The 20,788-nt window shown below is 54.7% G+C and overlaps 1 protein-coding gene across 3 annotated transcripts in view; it reads left to right on the top strand.

Moving 5' to 3' along the window:
• Positions 1–455: 455 nt before the first annotated feature.
• The window catches only part of ACTN1 (actinin alpha 1), a 96,237-nt gene continuing 75,904 nt past the window's right edge, over positions 456–20,788 (top strand). For 2 of the 3 annotated variants that reach the window (XM_004739005.3, XM_004739003.3), the window contains exon 1: positions 456–934. In XM_004739005.3, the coding sequence (XP_004739062.1) occupies positions 830–934 (105 nt within the window). In that variant the 5' untranslated portion in view covers positions 456–829. The remainder of the gene's footprint in view (positions 935–20,788) is intronic. The other variant, XM_004739004.3, reaches the window with a different exon arrangement.

The following is a 20,788-nucleotide window of genomic DNA, read 5'->3' as shown; positions in this document are numbered from 1 at the left end:
ATTCCCAGGAAATTCCTTTCCATTCAGGCATTCCCTGCCCCCTTTCCTTGGGTGCTGACTTCTCCGGACCCTAGGCAGGACAAATGAAATACTTTCCGGGTTTGCTCGCGTCCCTTCTCCAGCCTCTGGCCGCCTGGGGCTTGGCGCGCGTGTGGGGGGGGGGGCAAATTCAGGCCGGCTCGCCCGAGTTCGCCGCCTTCCCGCGGACGCGGAGCGGGTCCCGTTCCCGGTGGCGACTGGAGCTCCGGGACGCGCAGCCGCTCGGTCTCACGCTCGGGGAAGCGTCCCCCGGCTTCGGTCCCGTTCGGCTTAAACTGGTGTCACATGAGCGGCGGAGGAGTGGGAACCCGGGGAGTGGGCGGGGGCGTGCGCGCCGGGAGGGGGCCCGCCCAGCCACCTATATGCGCCGCGGCCCGGCTGACGGATGCCAGGAATTCCCAATGAAAGGCGATGGGGGGAAGTTTGGGCAACTCGGCCTGGCCAATGGAGAACCTCGGGAGGGCTCTGCCCCTTTCCCCCGCCCCCGCCCGCCTCGGCTCCCGCAGCTCTAGTGTGTCCGCCTCGCTCACTGTGCGTGGAGATTAGGTCCAAAGGAGGCAGTCCGAGAGCTCCAGCCTCAGCCGCCGCCGCCGCTTCCTCTGGCAGCAGCTATCGCGAGCAGCGCCGCGGCGGAACCGGGCGCAGGGGAGCGAGCCCGGCCCCGCCAGCCCAGCCCAGCCCAGCCCAGCCCAGCCCGACTCCCTCCCCACGCCGGGGCAGGAGCAGCAGCAGCCGCCGCGGGGAGAGAAGGTGGAGGAAGAAATCCAGCTCGTAGCACGCGCGCACCATCATGGACCATTATGATTCCCAGCAAACCAACGACTACATGCAGCCCGAAGAGGACTGGGATCGGGACCTGCTCCTGGACCCGGCCTGGGAGAAGCAGCAGAGAAAGGTCAGCAGCCTCCCCAGCCCGCCGCAACCCCCCGGCTCAACCAGCTCCACCCGCGCTCCCGGCTCCCGGCTCCGAACGGGCTCCAGGCTCGCACAAGCGGGGGCGGGGGATGCGCGGCTGCTGCGAGGTGGGGTGTTGGGTTACAGGCGCGGGCGGAAGGGGGAGAGCCCCTTTCCCAGAGCCCGCGAACGCAGAGCCCGAGCGCGGGGAGGTGGGGCCGCCGGCGGGCAGGTCGCCTTGGGGTTCGCGATTCAGGCCACCCGGCTGCAGCTGCACGGTCCCCGCGTGGGCAGGGGGTGGGAGGCGGTGCTTGGGAGTCTGGGGCTGAGCTGCTGGCTGCTTGCTCCGGATCGATTTTCCCCCTTCCCTTCCCCGCCCCCTGGCCGCCTCTCCATATGGCGTGCGGTGGCAGCGCGCTTCCTGGGCCGCCCTGGGCTGGGTACCTGCGGGGGGCGAGGATCGCGGGACTCTGCACCTTCCAAGCCTAGCCCGCAGGCCGGGTGGAAAGCGGGCGCCCCGGGGATTGGCAGCCACCTTTGGGTCTGCCTGGAGGTGTGGACCTGCTGGAATGGGGCCGGAGCTGAGAAAACTAGGGGGCAGAAGCCGGTTCCCCAGCCAGCACTGTGGGGGCGGGGTCAGGACGGCAAACCGTTTTATTGCTTAACTCAGCTGCGGGCCGACACGGGTTTGCGTTTGCGTCCTGCCCCTCCGACACCGCTTATTCCTGGGAGAAGGCGAATTTGGGCAACTTGATCAGAGTTGACAGGCTCCAGGACAAGAGGTTGTTTACTGGGATATTTGGGGTCAGTCATTGGGGAATCCCTGCTTAGCCACCATCTCCAGGCATCCCAGATGAGGTGTGCTGGGTGCGCACGCCGTCACAGGGGCTGGCTCGGAGCTGGCGATGGGACCCGGGCACAGTGGCCGGTGGCAGGAAGAGGTCCGAAACCCCTCTTGTGGGGCGGGAGGGGAGGGCGCCCCAACCCTGCCTCTGCTTCCTGCCTGTGCTGTGAGCTCTTGCCCCAGGCGGCCACGTACCCTGAACACCCTCCTCCCCCTCCCCCCTCCCCCCCCCACGTCCGCTCCCATCCGGTCCCTCCTCGTTTCATCTCCCCCCTTCACCCCCCGCTGATCTGGGAATGGGGGGGGACAGGATGGCGCGTCCCTTTGGATAGTGCGGTTAGGGCTGGGCTTGAGGGAGAACGCTCATGTCCAAAAATGGTAACATTCATTCCCTTTTTTAAACTTAAAAGGGGGGGAGTTTAGGGAGCCGACTGAAGTTTTTTTTTTTTTCCAGCCAAAGGCATCCTGTATTAGCTCACTCAGGAATCCTAAGCCCTGAATCGGGGCCCTTTTACTCACTTCATCAGACAAGCAGAGGTAATTTAAAACACACGCACAAAGGGCTTCCTCAAAGACTGCGACCTGAGACCCAGGCGTGGGCTTCGGCTGGCCCGGCCCTATAGGGCAACGGCAGAAGGTCTCTGGGTTGGAGCTGACTTACTTGCACTGTGACAGTTGCTTAAACATCCTCCCCCTCTTCCTGTTGCCCCCACCCTCTCAGGGTCTTGGGGGGGGTGGATCTGGGGGAGAGGCTGTGACAGCCCCCCACTCACCAGGCTTATTTCCTGGCACAGTTGGGCTGTTGGTGGAGCTGTGAATGGAGTGGGTAATTTGGAGATTCTCATGGGGGCAAGGATAGGGGCTTTTTAAAATTTCAGGATGAGGCCTTCTTGGGACTAGATTTTAAGTTGGATAGGGGGAGGTGGGATTAGGGCGGTGGATGTCTTGGGATCTTCCATGGGGAGTAGAGGAAACATCCCTGTTTACGGAACACCTACTATATGCCTCGTTGTGGCACAAGTGACAGGACTGTGGAATGAAGTTCCTGGGAGGGCAGAAACTCTTGTCTCCCCAGTGTTGGTCACTGGACCCGTGTATAGTATTGTGTATTATCAAATGAGTAACTGTATTAAATATAATTGGGGAGAAAAATTATATTGTCTCTGTCTCTTTCTCTGTATATACATATATAGACTCATGAAACTCTGACGTGGGTGCTGGTGGGTGTGTCTCGGGCCTCTGCGCAGCCAGGTGGGAACAGGGTCCTCTGAGAAATCCGGCGATCTAGGGGGTAAACTTGGTGGTTGAAGAGCTGACATTGGTAGATGGTAGCCTGACACACCTGAGGCTGAGGAAATGCACAGAGAGGGTAGTAAGCAGTCCAGAGTCCTAACTGGTGCATGGGGGGAGGGAGCTGGAATGCAGCCATCTTAGGGGCAGGAAGCTTCCTCTCACTTGTCCCTGGGTAGTGAGGAAGGCAAGAAAGTTGAGCTTGGTGTCTAGAGTCTGTGAAGATCTCTGGACCAAGGGGAGCCAACCTGTGCTTTGGCAGGCTTGATGGAGGGAGTGGGCGTGTGGGATAGGCTCTGGGCCTGACTTTGAAAATCCAAGGGTTTTTTTTTTTTTTTTTTCCCCTTCCGTGAATTCTATAATCTTGACGTGGGCCTCATTTTCTTGTCTGAAAATTTCACCTAGTTCTCGGTGGGGTGGTGGGGATATAAGGAAGTGGTATTACATGGGAGATCAGACCTAAAGTAACTTGTTGCCTTTTTTTTTTTTTAAGATGTGTTTTTTTATTTGAGGGAGAGAATGCCCAAGTGAGAGGGGCAGAGGGCTAGGGTGAGAGCGTGCTCTCAAGCAGACTGAGCTGAGCACTGTGCCTGGGCTCGATCTCATGACCCTGAGATCACGACCTGAGCCAGAACCAAGAGTTGGATGCTTCACCAACTGTGCCACCCCAGGCGCCCCAACCTGGGTGTTTCGACAGCCTCCCTGCTGAGCGTGGGAGGTGAGGGATGAGGGGGATCAGAGCAGACTAGTGGACAGAGGAGGCCGGCTATTCTGGATGGAGGCAGGAGGATGAGAGCGAGCGGGTGGGTGGGAGGACACAGTGGTGGGATACGAAGGCTTCTGGGTGGGAGGCAGAAGGCTCTGCTTTTGGCTGTGGTGCAGTTACAACAGTTGGAGAGACTTCGGGCATAGTTTCTCTGAGCTACTATTCAGCAAATATTTTGGGAGCACCTACCCTGGCAGGCAGTCCCCATTCCAAGTGCTGGGGCTTTTCAGCCGAGCGCTGGAAAGCTCCGGACAGGTGCTTCCAATCTGTTTCCTCCTCTGTAAATGGGCCGCATTCCTGTCCCGCCCTGCCCCGCCGAGCCCTCAGGGGCTCTGACAGGCCTCTGATGGAATGATGCGGCAGGAAGTACTTCCCTGGTGACTGGGGAGGCCTAGGCAGAGGCAGGTAGAAGTCTGTGCATCGGTGGGCTGTGGCTTGGCCCGGCTTCAAAGAATGCTTCTGTGCAGAGTTCACGGAGCTGGCCTCCCTGCCTCTAGACACAAAATGCAGTGGCTTAGGGAGTAGGCTGGCCTTCCTCATCTTCCTGACCTTCAAGGCTGAGTTCTGAAGCTGCCTTTTTGAAGGGAGCAGGTCTGAACGCCCCATCTTTGCCAGGTGACGATAGCCCCGGTTTCTTGGCTCACGTGTGTCTTGCGCACACCCTCCTATGTGTGCCCGTCGGATACCAGGCCAGCTGGAGAGATCATGGACTCTGAGTAGCACCCTGGCTTTCCACTTGACAGACTTGTGACCTTGGGCGAGTTACTTTAACCGCTCAGCCTCCAGTTCCTTATGTATAAAAAGGAGCTAATATCCCCACCTGCTGGGTTGACAAAGATTTGTAAAATGGCAGTTTCCAGCTGTTAAGTTTTATTCTCTCTGCTCTCTTGTCTTTTGAATCCTGGAGGCTCAGGTTTAATGGGTATTCCCACAGGTGCCAGTCCTGGGGCTTTTAAAAATTTATTTATTTATTTATTTTATTTTTATGTGTAGGAGCTTAGTCAATGTTTGTTGAACTAATGGTGTTGAAATAGGCATTCACTTGGCAGGTGAATGAAGGCCCACGTCCTGAGTCTGCACCCATTCTGCACCCACATCGTGCCTGGTCTCAGGAAGATGGGCTCCTTGTTTACACTCCCTGCTGGCCTGCAGGACCATTGTACGAGCTGGCCAAGGCCACTGGTCCAGGGGGAGGCCTGCTATGGAGGGGTTTACCTGGAGGGGTTTACCTGGAGGGGTTTTCAGGACATCCGTTTGCCTTGAAGGTTAGGGCTGCAAAAACCAGAGTGATGCCCAGTAGAAGTAAAATGTGCAGGAGGAGGGGCGCCTGGGTGGCTCAGTGGGTTAAAGCCTCTGCCTTCGGCTCTGGTCATGATCCCAGGGTCCTGGGATCGAGCCCCGAATCGGGCTCTCTGCTCCTGCTTCCTCCTCTCGCGCTCTCTCTCTGCCTGCCTCTCTGCCTACTTGTGATCTGTCTGTCAAATAAATAAATAAAATCTTGAAAAAAAAAATGTGCAGGAGGAGAGAACTGACTCAATTCAGTCCTCCTGCCCCTCACTGTTCTGCATTCCTGCCTACCTCAGTCGGTGCCTGTGGCCATGGCCGCAGGACCCAGCTTCTTGTGTTCTTTGCTGGTCCCTGGTGCCTAGTACAGGGCAAGGTGTCGGGAAACATAGTACCACGCAGGGCTCCCAACTCCGGGATGGGAGGTAGGGCCAGAGATGGGATACTTTACATTCCAGACAAGCCGCCTCATCTTGGGGCTATATCCTGGCTCCAGCCTCTGCAGATAGACGTGCTCTGGGCACTCTGGGTTCACATCTTGGCCCCCCTCCATGGACTTCCTGTGTGACCTTCAGTGAGTCACCTGCCTGCTCTGTGCCTGTTGATGCCAGTGGGGAAATGAGGAAATTAATCATTCCTGCCCGATAAGAGTTGAGTGGAGGTTTAAACCAAGTAAGGTGTGTAGGGAATTTAGCATAGCACGTAACAGTGAGTGCTCAGTAAATACATGTTAACTCTTGAGGAGCCAGAGTTTCTGTGGCCTTTCCCACATATTCTTGGAGATAAGGTGTAGCATATAAACCCATCTTAGAAGCAGCCGACTCCTATGGGGCTAGGAGTATGCAAAGCTGTGTCTTTGTTGACCTTGGGCCTTGAAGTGGACTCTGGCTCATTCTGTGTCACTGGACTTTTCTGGTTGCTCTGTCCCTTCACTGTCGAGTGGTATAGAATCTTTGCCTACCCTTTACTTACCTTCTGGGTATCCAGGATGGAGAGATGAATGTGAAGCTCCTGAAAGCTCTGTCAGTTTGTTACAGGACAGGTAAAATGATCCCAAACCATGAAGTCCTCCGGATACGGCTTGGAGTGTCTTCAGGCCCCACGGTCAAGTAGCTGAGGGCATTCTTGAGGCCCTGCCCACACCTCTGGGCAACCTGCCAGCCATGCTTTGCTCTAGGACTGGTTACAGCCGCTTTCCCTCCCAAACCTGTCTCTTGTGGGTGCTCTGAGAACACGTGCCCCATGGTTTGCCAGTGATCGCCAAAACCCGAAAGAACGCTGGACGGGGGCGTGGACCCTTGGGGCTGCACGGCTGGCTGTGGCTGTCACCTAGGCTTCCCTAGGACGGATGCGAGAAGGCCCGGAGCTCACTGAGAACCACAAGGCTAGAACGTCACACCAGGCAGTGCCCCAGAGGGCCAGAGGTGTGGTGTTGGCTTGCTGTGGGGCAGGAGCCAGCCCTGCTCCCTGTCTGCGCTGGTGGAGAAGGGGAAGAGCTGGGGCCATTGAGCTGCTTCCTGAAGGACTGGCAGCGTTGGGAAGCCCCCCCCCCTTTTCTTGGCAGTTGGGCTCTGTGTGTGTGTGTGTGTGTGTGTGTAAACGAGGGCCGGGCAGGAGGGAGCCAGGAGAAGTGTGGAAGGGCAGACCAGAGGGCAGGCGTGTCTAAGCTGCTTCAGCTCACCTGGCCAGCACCTGCTCCCATTGTTCTCCCTCCTCGTTCTTCCTCCCGACCTGACCTCTCACCTTTCTGAGAGACCAGGCTCTTTGTACCACTCACCTGTGCAAGCATCATGGGGACCATTCCAGACAGTTCACCTGACCTGAGTTGCCCCCACATGTAACTCGCCGAGGCTTTTCCTACGATGCGGGTGTGCAGCCAAAGGCCTGTGGTCTCAGGGAGCCTTCCCCCCAGCCTTTTTTTTCTCCCCACTGAGTATGCTCAGTGGGCACACATCTCTGCCGGGGCCTAGGGACCTGGGATCGGTTACTCACCAACGACACTGGAGAGGCTTCAGAGCCCACTGGCTGGTTTGGACAGATTAGTCCGTGGAAAGGTCATGGCCAAGAGGCTGTAGGCGGAGGAAAACCCTTAGCCTGGTTCCTAAGTCCTGGCCACACTGGGTCAGCCCACTCAGACTCCTGATTCAGCCCCAGGGGGGTCTCACTGCTGAGGTACCAGTGTCCTGCTAAGCACTAATTGCCCAGACCTGGTCCTGCTGGAGGCAAGAGGCCTTGGGAGTGGTGGGGGCAGGAGACCCAGCAAATCAGTGCTCAGAGCCAGCCTGGAAGCCCACTTTCCTCTTTTTTTTTTTTTTTTTTTAATAGATTTTTAAGTAATCTCTATACCCAGCATGGGGCTTGAACTCACAACCCCACGATCAAGAGTCTCATGTTCCACTAACTGAACCAGCGAGGCATCCCCCCACCCCACCTCATCAGGATTTCGCACTGGGTCCCAGGCTAGGTAGGCATCAAGTCCAAACTCCCAGAAATCTTCCTTCTCAGTGGGTAGGGGGTAAATTTTTACAGAGAGGGCTGGTCAGGTGCTTTTGTTGCTGCTTTGTCTACCCTAACCCCTGCTCCCATGTCCTGCCTGGGATTATCTGGCAGGTTCTCAGCACATTAGGCACCTCAAGAGTCTGGTAGAGTGATGCATCGGCCCCAAAGCCACGTGGGTGACCATGATGACCCCAACATACCCCGCCCCCCAATGTGTGCCCCATTCAGCCCTCCCAGACAAATAAGCAAAAACAGTGGCAGTCCCCAACAGCCTGGGCACAGTCCTCTTCCCAGACCAGAGCTGGGAGTAGAACTGTACTTAAAAAAAAAAAAAACAAAAACCAACCAGCTTTTTTCTTATCATATTTATAGTGGCTCCCCCCACTTGAGTACAGGCCAAGGATCAGGCTCTGTGTTGGGGACCCTGTGTTGAATTAGCACATCTGGTCCCGTGAGGCGGGCACTTTATCCCCATGTTACAGATGAGAGAGCTGGCTCAGAGCAGCAGCGTAATTTTCCAAGATCACACAGCCGGTTAGAGGAGGATCTGGAACCCAGGTTGGGCAGTGTGGCTCCCCTGTTTGCCTCCTCACCACTTGGCTGCTTATCAAAGAAATGCTTGTGTTATCTGGGAACATCTGACCAGAGACAGACAGACATGAAAACATTCTGGAATTAGATAGTGGCGATGGTGGTACAACCTTGTGCATACATGAAAAACCATATACTAAATATACTAAAACTTGCTCAAAATATGTATACACTAAATGTATGTACATACAGTCTAAATATATATAAATATACTATATAAGCAGAACTTCTAGAACCCGCTCAGATGGGTGACTTGTATGGTATGATTGTGTCTTCATTTAAAAAGCCTGAGAACATGCTAAGTGATACAGAGGAGAAAGTGACAATTGCCTTCTTCCCACCTCCGGAGCTCAGCGGCCTCTCAGGAGTTTCTGGTGCTCTCTGTCTCCTGGCCCCTCTTCCTCCTTTGTGTCTACCTGTTCTCTGCTGCTCACTGTTTACTCTGAGGTCAGGGATCCAGGTTCATGGGGACTGAGTGGGAGAGCCACAGAAGAGGAAAATAATCAAGAGGGGCATCTTTCATAAAAAGCTTGATGCGACCCTGTGCTTGGAAACTGCTTAAGAATAGATCACACATAAGCACAGGCAAGTAGAAGGCTGGGGTGGGGAGGGAGGGGGTGGCTCTCCTCATTTCCCCAAGGCCAAGTCCCACCACACCTGCTCTTCTAAACCCTGCTGGCTGGGAGGGCTTCCCACCTTCCTCCATCCCCAGGGTTAATGGGGTGGGGTGGGGTAGGAGTGTCCACGGGGAGGGGCAGCTTTCCCCAGGGCCCGAGTCCTAGGAAGCGGGGGCCAGGGTCCTCCCCCAGGAGGCAGCTGCACACTCTCAGGGTTGCTTAGCAATAGTGGGAAGAGGTGACTTAGCCCACTACAGAGGCGGGAAGAGAATCAAAAGCAGCCGGGGATGGAAATCGGGAGTAAATGCAGAGGATGCTGTTACCCTGGAAACTGCCTGCTTGGTCCTTGGCTGTAGCTGGCTACTTTGGGGCTGGGGTCTGCTCTTCATTGAGAGGCTATGGGGTCCTCTCCAGGCCTGCAGGGTGGGGGACACAGAGAAACGCCTCTTGCACGTGGCTTGCATGTTAGACATGTTCTCTCCATTTAGCATCCACGGCAGCCTTGGAAGGGAGACGTGGGATGATCACTCCTGACAGATGAAAGTCCCAAGCCAGGAGAGAGAAAGTAACATGCTCGCCAGCTGCAGAGTGAGAAGGGCCTGGGAAGGAAGATGCTGATGCCCTTGGTCTTTATTTTTTTAAAAAAATATTTTATTTATTTATGTGACAGACAAGAGAGCACAAGTAGGCAGAGAGGCAGGCAGAGAGAGAGAGGAGGAAGCAGGCTCCCTGCCAAGCAGAGAGCCTGATGTGGGGTTTGATCCCAGGACCCTGGGATCATGACCTAAGCTGAAGGCAGAGGCTTAACCCACTGAGCCACCCAGGCGCCCTGCCCTTGGTCTTTAAGGGGGAACCTTTTGGTTTAAAGTATTTCCCAAGCCCGAGACCTGGGAGGTTATGTAAACAGTGTCTACCTCCTTGGGAGGGAAGAGAAGATGAGAAAGGGAAGGCTGGAAAGGAGCATTTTCTGCTTCATATGAGCCCACCAGTATTTATTAAGAATATCTTGGTTCCCCAAAAAAGTAAAATGACTGATTGTTCCACTATTTGAGGGTTGTATGGTTTGAATTACCTCAATCTGTCAACCCTTGGAGGAAGGTACTGTTATTTTCCTTGTTGCAGACAGGGAAACTGAGGCTCAGAGAGGTTCAGTATCTTTTCCAAGCTCAACCAGCCAGTAAGCCAGGTTATGAATGAGCCCAGGCAGATCGACCTTGGAACTCAATTCTTTTTTTTTTTTTTTTAAAGATTTTATTTATTTGTCAGAGACAGAGGGAGAGAGCGAGCACAGGCAGCCAGAGAGGCAGGCAGAGGCAGAGGGAGAAGCAGGCTCTCCGCCGAGCAAGGAGCCTGATGTGGGACTCGATCCCAGGACCCTGGGATCATGACCTGAGCCGAAGGCAGCTGCCTAACCAACTGAGCCACCCAGGCGTCCCCTGGAACTCAATTCTTAACCATAAGTACCGACAAACCTTTTGGTATTCTGTAGTTAATGTTTTGAGAGATAAGGCTTATGTAAATGAGATCGTAAAGAACAGCTAAAGATCGTTTATAATCAAGCACTCATTATAGGATTCATGGTTGGGGCTTTTTTTTTTTTAAAGATTTACTTATTTGAGAGACGCAGAGAGAGCGAGCACAGGAGTGGGAGGAGCTGAGAGAGAGGCAGGGAGAGTATCAAGCCGACTCCCCAGTGAGTGTGGAGCCAGACGTGGGGCTTGATTTCATGACCCTGACATCATGACCTGAGCTGAAACCAAGTCAGATGCTTAACTGACTGAGCCACGAGGTGCCCCAGGATTTGTGTTTTTTTTTTTTTTTTTTAAGATTTTATTTATTTATGACAGAGAGATTACAAGTAAGCAGAGAAGCAGGCAGGTGTAGAGGGCGGGGGCGGGGTGGGGGAAGCAGGTACCCCGCTGAGCAGAGAGCTGGATGTGGGGCTCGATCCCAGGACCCTGAGATCATGACCGGAGCTGAAGGCAGAGGTTCAACCCACTGAGCCACCAGGTGCCCCCCTTTTTTTGTTTTTAAAGTAAACTCTGTCCCCAGTAGGTGGTTCGAATTCATGACCCTGAGAGTCGCACGCTCTACTCACTGAACCGGCCAGGTGCCCCATGATTCATGATTTTTAACATTTGCGCTTTCACACGTGGTTTTCTCTTTGTTAATCATGATGAGCAAACTTGTGAGGTCTTACTCCCTTTCTATACAGAGGGCAAGTAAGGTTCAGAAAGGTTAAATGACTGCCAGGGTCTCTCTTTCAGCTTGAACATGGGCTGAGTTGGTTTTGAATCCAAGTCTTTGACTGAAGGGTGTGAGCCCAAGTCAGGCGAGCAGGGCCGACCTGAAGTTATTTTTCTTGATTGAAAAGGTAGGAGAGCATTCTTTTTTTTTTTTTCTTTTAAAGATTTTATTTATTTATTTGACAGAGATCACAAGTAGGCAGAGAGGCAGGCAGAGAGAGAAGGGGAAGCAGGCTCCCTGCTGAGCAGAGAGCCCAATGTGGGGCTCGGTTCTGGGATCGAGATCATGACCTGAGCCAAAGGCAGAGGCTTAACCCACTGAGCCACCCAGGTGCCCTAGGAGAGCATTCTTTTTTTTTTTTTTAAGATTTTATTTATTTATTGACAGACAGAGAGCACAAGTAGGCAGAGAGGCAGGCAGAGAGAGGAGGAAGCAGGCTCCCTGCAAGCAGAGAGCCCAATGTGAGGCTCGATCCTCATGACCTGAGCTGAAGGCAGAGGCTTAACCCACTGAGCCACCCAGGTGCCCTAGGAGAGCATTCTGATTCTATTTCTCCACGCTTCTGAGTAGAAGTAGTAACTAACAAGAGTAGACTGAGGTCCCCTGAGCCTGAAGGGCCCCCTCTGTCCCCGGTGGCCTCTGTAGAGCTGACCCTGGCTTTTGGGAACTGGCTTCCCTGTTTCAGGACTCAACCCTGTCCCTCCTCTGTTGCTGTGCTTCCCTGAGCCTCACCTGCTCGGTTGTCTTTCCCTTTGTTTGGTCACCAGGGGAACGGGCTTTGAACCAGGGAGCCTAGGCTCACTGTTTATTTTGATTTTAAATGGAACCCAAAGCTGGAGGTTCTTGTTTAAACTGTGAGATTGCTAAGAAAGCTGAGGAGGGAAAGTTGGGGTGCTCAGGCTGGAGTGAGTTCAGGCTTTTCAGTGCTGCAGGCCAGGGCAGGGGACAACCCTGGGGGGCGGGGAGGACAGTGCCCTTCGTGATCTCCACTTTCAGCTCAGGGTGTAAATCAGAGGCCCCCAGTGGTTCAGTGGGTGGTGGAAAAGCGGTCAGGGGGCGTGGGGGAGGGAACCAGTGACAAGCTGTCTCCTCTCTGCCTTGGTTTACCTGTTGCATGCTGGTTGGTACCAGGGGCCCGGTCAGAGCGCAGACACAGGCCAGGGCAGGGCCCACACGGGAGCATTTTTATGGGCCCGAAGATTTATTTTTTTAAAAGCCATCTGTAAAGCTGATTAGAAACGGGCGGGAACAGAATGGAAGGTGCTGAGCTCTATTTTCAAGTCCTCTGTAGGTGAAACGCCAGGAGGGGTGGGTACATCAGGGTGGGTGGCCTCCTTCGTGCAGGCCTCCAAATGGAGCTTGGCTTTCCATCTTGGAGGGCAAGCCCTGAGCCCTGCGTGTGGGTGGGTGGGTGGGTGGGTGGGGGCTTGGTGCCGTCCGATTCTGTCTTCTCTCCTTGTGTTCGATGTGGGACTCTCCACTGTCACAGCTTCGCGTTTGAGGAGGGAGAGAAGTGAGGCTTTCAGTTCTTCTCAGTCCCAACGCCAGGAAAACAGGATCCCCACCGCCCCCCAGTCTGTGGTCTGCAGTGGGAAGGGGGCACGAGGCCTCCATGTCTGTCTTGGGTGTGCAGGCCATGCACACGTGTGAATGCAGGTACATGTGTGTGTCTCTCTGGCTCTCAGAAGCCCCTGTGTTGATTTTGGCCGCAGTCTTGACTTTGGCAGAGGAGTGGCTCCCTTGCAAACACCACAGACATCCTCCTGGTCATATATAATGGCAATTTCCAGTGGAGTTCCTGATATTTCGGAAAGGCCTTTCTTTCCAGGAACCTGAAGTACTTTTCCAGACTTGGCTCTGGGAGCCGGGAGATGGAGGCGGCGGCTCTTGAGTCCTGCTTTCCCGGAGCAGGGGAAGCGGGGCCAGACCCCTGGTTTCCTGCCCTTCATCCTGGATCCTGGCTGGGACTGTTTGGAGGCATCTTTGCAGGCATGAAACCCCAAGGCCTTCTTTTAATTTCGACGTTTCCCCAAACTTGAGTCGTTTCCCCAAACTTGAGTCTATGTGAAAGCCACTGTTTTTGCTTCAGTTAAACAGTACTTAATTTAGAGGTTCGTTGTACATAACTAAAAATTTAAAAAAAAAATTAAGGAATGCTGCACTGGGGTGTCCGTCCACTGGGCCTGTGTGGGCTGCTGCCACAAGCAGGAAGGCTGCAGTGGGGCACAGGGGTGCCAGGCTTGGGGACCTGTCCCTGAGTCCCCTTCTGTGGGAGCTGCTGGTTCAGGAGGCCCAGGCCCAGGGAATTGGTCTGGGAACGTGGAGCCAAGCATTACCCCGCCCCGCGTGCACCAGCCCAGTAGGGAGCTGTGGGCCAGGCATGGTCAAGTGTTTCCCAGATAGTAATTCATTTAGTCTTTTTAAAAAGATTTTATTTATTTATTTATTTACTTACTTATTTATCTATCTGAGCAGGGAGCCCGGTTCAGGGCTTGATCCCAGCACCCTGGGATCGTAACCCAAGCCAAAGGTAGACGCTTCACTTATTTGCTAGGCACCCCTCATTTATTTACAGCGCCCTTATGAGATGACTTAGCTGGAGGTAAAGAAATTTAGAAAGGCCTTGAAAGGCCCAGACAGTTCCAGCTGGTATTTCTAGGTTTTTCTAGGCCGGTGTGCGAAGACCACCTGTGTTACTGGTAGAGGTGAGGTGCTGGGGTGCCCATCTCCCGTGCTGTTCCCATCCTCCCTGGAAGTACCGAGGTCTGGTGCTCTGTGCTTTCTGTCCTCAGGGTGTGTTGTGTTGTGCAATCCCTGCCTGTGTAGTTGTCTGTATTTTAAGTGGTGGCACAGCCAACGGCACCGTGTGTGCATGCTGTCCTTTCTGCTCATGCCTTTCCTGTGCCCTGGAGCCGTTGAGGTTGGCCTGGCCCGCTACCCTACCCCGATTCATGGGGGAGACCACGGTGGAGGCCTGGAGGGGCTGAAGGACCTGAGGGACTTGGCCTGGTGGCACGGGGGCTTCCAGGTGGAGGCAAGACCAGAAGCTGGGTTTCCTGCCTCTGCGGGTATTACACCTGCTGCTCTGCCCCCTGCCTCCCCCCCGCCCCCGGGGTTCAAAGACTCCTGATATTTGAGGAGGAAGGGCAACTGCACGCCAGCCTCAGTTTCCTCTTTCCTTTCCTCCCACATGTGTTTGGGCACCCGGCTCCCATTTCCTGGGGGCCATCTGCACCCTTGCCCGCCGCCCTCCTTTCCCGGGGCCTCCAAGAGTCAGCTTCTTAGGGACTCGCTGCTTTGCCAGTTTTTCTCCTCCCAGAGTAGCAGTTGTGGTTTTTATGGCTTCTTGATGAAGCAGATGCGCAGTGACAGAAAGCTACTGTGGATCTGGGAGTGCTTCTAAATGAGTTTGCATTTTATGTCTCACACTGGCATCTTGCAGCATTGGGAAGTTAGTTGTCCTCTGCATGTAAGGTTTGGGAAGAGGCCGAGGTGGGGAGCCACATCTGAGCCCTTCTTGGCCGGGCCCCAGGGGTGGCCGGTGGGATTCCAGTTATGTCTCCGTGCCCCTGGCCTGGTTTCCTGGCTCTGGCCTTTTCTTCCTTCTCTGCTGGCTCTTGGCCCCTCAGCACTTGCCTTGCCCACTTAGCGCCTGGGCAGAGGATGGGCGGGGCGGGGGGGGGAAGCTGGAAGGGACAGGCGTGTTGGCAGCCCTCATCACCCTCGCTTTGGGCATTGTTGTGAAACGCTTGGCTCTGAGGACATTTGGAGAGTTCTCGGGAGGTCACTGATCTATGAATGACTTGGGGCTCCTTGGATGATTGGACATGGGCCTGGGGGGAGGAGTCTCAGGAGGCCCCCCCCCAGGGGGTTTGTCATCTGGGCCTCCTGGAGGCTATGCCTCTGTGATCTAGACAGACTCACGTCACCTCATCCCAGAGCCTGGAAGTGTGGAAGGGTGACTCCAGAATCACCCAGGAGGCTTGGTAAAATGCAGATGTTGGATGCCATTGTCAGGGTTTGTGTTTTTCTGGGAAGGAGCCTGAGAATTTGCATTTTTAACAAGCGAGCAGGCACCTCAAATTTACTAGCAAAGGAGCTAGACACAGGCAGGGGCGAAGAATGGGGCTACTTTTGCAGTCTGCTGTGGAGGTCCTGACAAAGATAGTGACTTTGGGTGACTTTGGGTGCCTTGGGAGGGGGTGTGGCAGGGTGGCAAAAGCCCAGGTCACCAAGGGGCACAGCAGTAGGGGCTGAATCTAGGGCCCAGAGCAGAGCCCTCCTGGCTCCCCAGTATCAGAGGTATGTGGCCTGGAGTCTGGAGAAGGCCAGAGGCCAGGGAAGCATCAGCTGGAGGTGGGGTCTGAGACTAGGATGACTTCAGGCCCTGCTACGCTGCTCTGCACCCCCTCTCAGGGTGTCTGAATGCTGGTCGGCCTGGAATCTGTGCACTCCACCCCCCCGCCCCGCCCCCCCCCCCAGCTCCCTCTTAGGCAGTCCAGCTGTGTGTTTTCCTCCTGTGGCCAGTGGCCAATTTCGGATTCCTCTGCTGAGGTCCTGGCCATGCTGACACATCCCTCTGCTCCCTGCCCTGGTCGCATTTGGCTAGGGCCCCTACTTCAGAAAATCTTAGGGAGTTTCTGGTCTTCTTGTATGGGTTTGGGGCCTCCAAGGAAGTAAAACCTCCTTCCAGCCCCAGCCCTCAGGGTTCTCTCTCAGGCAGAGGATGTCAGCAGCCTGCTGTCCTTGGCCACAGCAGCCTGGGGGTGGGGGGCGGTGGAACCCGACAGAAGCTTCAGAGCCTCCCGTTCACCAGCATGTGGAGTCCAGCAGGACCTTGGTCCACCTGCCTCCCTTTCTGTGGGGACCCTGGTGGGTGGCGTTTAGGAAAGGAGCAGGTGTGGAAAAGCCATTCTTTTTGGACTGTCGGTTCGGAGAGCTTGGGAGTGCCATGGAGGACCCTGTTCTATGGCCTGGGAATGCGGAGAACAGGCGTGCAGGATGTACCAGGCCCTGTGTGATGCTGGACAAGCCACGCGGGGAGCCTCACCTGCAACATGAGGGGGCTGGGTTAGAGCCCGGTGGGAGGGCCGTGTTGTAAATGGCTTACCTGTGTCATCACATGGAGGAGGTCTGGGCAATGCCAGCATTCCATGTTTCTGCCCTCTTGATGGGGGTTGGTAGAGCCAAGCACTTCTAGAGGTGATCTTGAGGTTGATTCCTGGGCTTCCCAGCCTGGCCCTGAACTGAACTATTCTGCCAACACACAGAGACTCTTATCTTCAGAAGTCTACCGTGTCCTCAGCTTTCAGGAATTTGTTCCCACCCTCTAGGCAGGGTGTGGGTGGGGCCAGGTGAATGAGTTTCCCTTATGGATCCAGTGGTGCTCTGTGTTTTGGGCCCTGCATGTACTCTTATTCTGGAAATGCCTGCTTGGGTGTGGCCATGTGGGTAGCCTGATGCCTGTGGAGGGGAGGGAGCCTTATTTGGGATTGGTGAAGGGTCCCTTAGCTCAGCTTTCTGGCCTGGGTGCTCCAGGTGCGGTCTGGGGGTGGGAGAGCATCTCTGCCCACTGCAAGGTAAACCTTTCATAATCTGTCTTTTGTGTAGGCTTAGCTGCGTCACGGGACTGGTGCGAGGTGGGAGAAACTCCAGCCTGCACCAGGGAGCAAGGATTTCAGCCTGGAATCCGCCCAAGGGGTGTCAATAGGCGGCCTTGTCCTTCACTTTGTTTACTTCCAGAACCCAGCTCTAGCCCTTCTTTCCCTTGCAGCAGTGGGAAGAAATCGAACCATAGAATGCCAGAGGGGACTGTACTGTCACCTGGTTTCGCCCCCCTCTTCCCCCACCGATGAAGAGACTGAGGTCCATAGTGGTAATCTGACTTATGCAAGGAAGCACTGCCCTGGGTTCATTCCTCATGGGGCTGGTTTTGGTTAAGGACTGTTTATTCAAGCCCCTGTGCAGCGTCTTCTGAGGTCATGCTTGTGGGTGGGCTGGAGAACACCTGCAGACAGGCGGGCAGGCAGCCTCAGCTGCTGTTTCCGAAGGCAGAGGGATGGAGCTGTTGCAGTTCTGGTTAGCGTGTGGGTGGTTGAGTTCAGGTGGGTTTCACACATGACGACAGCTGTGCTCTGCCAGATTGGAGGTGGTGAAGGACAGGTGAGTCGTTTGTATGACTGTCCTTATACTCAGATGTTCCTTGGACTCCCTTCTGAGATTGCCATTGAGGAAGGGAGGGAGGAATGAGCCGAAGGGTCAGGGCTGGCAGTGTGGATGGGACTAGTGGTCACGGTCCTGATATTTACAGCTCACACGCCCGCATACCCAGCCCTGTGGTATCACCCAGTGATGAGCTTTAAAACACAAACTCCACACTGTGGAGTAAAGGTACTCTTCCATTTTCATCTCCACTTACACAAGAACTTGAGCTTTAGTGAGATCGAATAATTGTCCCAGCCCACACAGCTCTTGCGTGGTGTTCTAGCCTTAGAACCAGGGCTGCCTGGCCGGAGCCCACAGTCCTCACCACTGCTCTGACTGGGGACTGAGAGCCCCTCATGAGGGACAGAACTGGGTCTCCACCCTCCTTGGGCCCCAGATACACACACACTCCTTCACTTACTGCAGAACCTCGGGTTGCCCATGGCTGCTGCATGATGCTGGACAAGCCAACCCTGCACCTCACCTTACAATGTGGGGGGCTTAGTGATAGGATGGGGGGTGCTCTGCTGTCAGCGCTGCTGCACACCCGGGCCCCGCACTGTGTGAGGCAGTGGACATGTCAGGGCTAGATGTGGGCTTCTCTTGGCCTCTTCCCTTCTTCCCCATGTCTTTTCTCTTCCCCTTTTGCTCCATGTGGCACCCCAGGCACTGGCCATCCCCAACACTGGTCTTGGGAATGAGGTTCTACTGGGCCTTGCCTCTGGGGAGAGGCTGAAGTCCCTGCCTTCCTGGGACTTCAGCCCAGGGGTGCTGGCTGTGCCTCTCCTGGCTGCCCTGGCACCTCAAGATTTTGGCCTTGTCTGGTTGGGCTGACCCCGTGTCTGTGGAGGTGCCCCAGGTTCTCCCTTCCGGCCCAGTTCTGGTGGTTGTAGGCCCTGCGTTTCACATCACGCTCTTGCTTTATCCCCACAACAAGGTACAAGGCATCAAGGCTATTTACAGGTGAGGGGATCAAAACCCCGAGAAGTCAAATGTGCTGGAGACTCAGATTTGCACCTGAGAGTCAACAGGTCTGTGGGGGCTGAATTGCTCATGCCCCCCAAGGCCCAGAGGGAACAGAAATTGTGGCAGCTGGCTCCAAAAGTCAAAAGCCCAAACTGGCAAGGAAACAGTGCTTAGCCTGGCTGCAGCATCCTGGGTCTGGGCAGGCTAGGGAGAAGGAGGCGCTGGCCGGATGGGAAGCTTTACAGGTTCGCGGGCAACATTTACCCGTTAGGCTGTGCTGAGGCATCACTCAAGATAGCTCAGGCAGGCCAGGGTGTTGGTGCAAGGACAGCCAGAGCCAGTCTGGGCCTGTCTGGAATCTAGCCTTGCCTCTGGGATTTTGTTCTTTGCCTTTCAAGCTCCATCATCACCGGGGCCTGTTTCTAGGCCAGAGGGGCCTGGTGGGTAACACTCATGCAGGAGTCATTGGAAGTGACTCTTTTAATGCCGAGTGCCAGACGCCGGGCTTGGCTTTTTACCACGAAGCACCGGGACAAGGGCTTTCCATGCGCTGACCCATAAAATCGCATACCACCACTTCGAGGTGGGCATTAGTATCCCCATTTTACAGATGGGAAAATCGAGGCCCAGAGAAGTTTAGTAATTCACCCTGAGTCCTGCAGCTGGTAGTAGGTGGCAGAGCAAGGATTTGAGTCCAAGGGTTTCCACTCAATAGGACCGTGATTCCCTTGAAGTTGGGGACCTCTGTGTGGAATTTTTTTCAATCTCCCAAGCTGGCCTAGCCCCTGATACTCAGAGGGCTTTAGGAAGGTTGTAATGATAGAATGAAGGGCGTTTGGGTCCTGCTCTTTGAGGGAAAGCTGTCTTTGTTTGGCAGGTATCCTGGCCTGGCTGCCCGTGGGCTTGGGAGATCGGGAGCAGCCCTGCGGCCCACCCTTGGTGTCCCACAGCCATGTACTAAATGGGGGGGCTGTCCCATTTAGTAAGGAGGCAGGGCTGAGGAGACAAGCCCAGGAGACACGGCACCCAAAAGCCCCTCCTTAGCTCTTCTGCCCTTTGGGGAGATCAGAATTGTCTTCACGTCGCACGTGCCAGCAGGTGTTGAATTTTCCAGGAGGGATAAGATAGCAAATAATTTAGGATTTTTTTTTTTTAAAGATTTTATTTATTTATTTGACAGAGATCACAGGTAGGCAGAGAGGCAGGCAGAGAGAGAGGGGGAAGCAGGTTCCCTGCTGAGCAGAGAGCCCAATGCAGGGCTCGATCCCAGGACCTCGAGACCATGACCTGAGCCGAAGGCAGAGGCTTAACCCACTGAGCCACCCAGGCGCCCAATAATTTAGAATTTAATCCAGTTTTCAACTCATGGCCAGGGGAGAGGGGGTTGTTTCCTATTTCTCACTTTATCTACCATGCCTGGCAAGTGGTAGGGCACTTAGGGAATGTTAGTTGCATGAATAAGTTAAAAACAAAAAACTTACACTATGGAAGATTCAGATACAGGAGTAGAGGATGGAATAATGAATCCCACTGTACCTATGACCCAGCAGCGAAACTGCCCTGTTAACATTTAGCCCTCTGGGCTAGTTTGCTGGGAGATGTGTGTGCTTGCGTGTCGCGCGAACGGCTCTACTCACGTGTACAAAGGACAAACAGGTGAGGTGACCTTACAGCCCTAATGCAAACTCACCCTCGTGTCACCTCCATTCCGGGCATGGACAGGGCCGTGCTCCGGGCTTGAACTGCTTGGTAACTGGCCACATGGCCCGGCCGCAGCCCCAGGGTGGGAAGAAAGTCTCCGAAGGATGAGTTCAGCCAGATATTTGAGGTGGTGAGACATACTGTGGGGCCGAAGGCCTTGTAGCCAATGATCGTCTGCACACTCATTTAGTCATTTCACACTGTGGGTCATTTCATTTTTTATTTTTTATTTATTTTTAAATTTTATTTATTTATTTGACAGAGAGAAATCACAAGTAGATGGAGAGGCAGGCAGAGAGAGAGAGAGAGAGAAGCAGGCTCCTTGCTGAGCAGAGAGCCCGATGCGGGACTCGATCCCAGGACCCTGAGATCATGACCTGAGCCGAAGGCAGTGGCTTAACCCACTGAGCCACCCAGGCGCCCGGGTCATTTCATTTTTTAAAGTGACGTTTTTAAATCCGAGAAAGAGTATGGAGAATAGTACAGCGAAAACCGATGTGCTGACCACCTAGATTTCACAGGTATCAAGCACCTGCTCTTTCCAGGTCAGGGTCAGGTACTTGAGAGGCCAGGGGGCGGCAGACCTGTTAACTGGCTCTTCCTTGTCACAGTAAAAGATGTCACGTGCAGTTTAGTGAAGGGAGCCTGGGGAAGGTCTCAACCCACCCTGGAGGAGACAGGTAGGAGTTAGAAAGTGAGCTAAAAATCAAATCTGGGGAATGTCCGGGTGAGTCAGGCCGGGTGGGGGGTGGTGCAAAGGGCGGGGACGTGAACCAGGCAAAGAGTGTGACCAAAGGCATGAGCGATGAGTACCAGTCTCTGGGCAGGGCGGGGCAGGGAATGAGC

The sequence above is a fragment of the Mustela putorius genome, unplaced genomic scaffold (genome assembly GCF_011764305.1).
Source record: "Mustela putorius furo isolate JIRA1106 unplaced genomic scaffold, ASM1176430v1.1 tig00000129_pilon_pilon_pilon, whole genome shotgun sequence".
Classification (NCBI taxonomy): Eukaryota; Metazoa; Chordata; class Mammalia; order Carnivora; family Mustelidae; genus Mustela; species Mustela putorius.
This window is presented reverse-complemented; position numbering and strand designations above follow the sequence as displayed.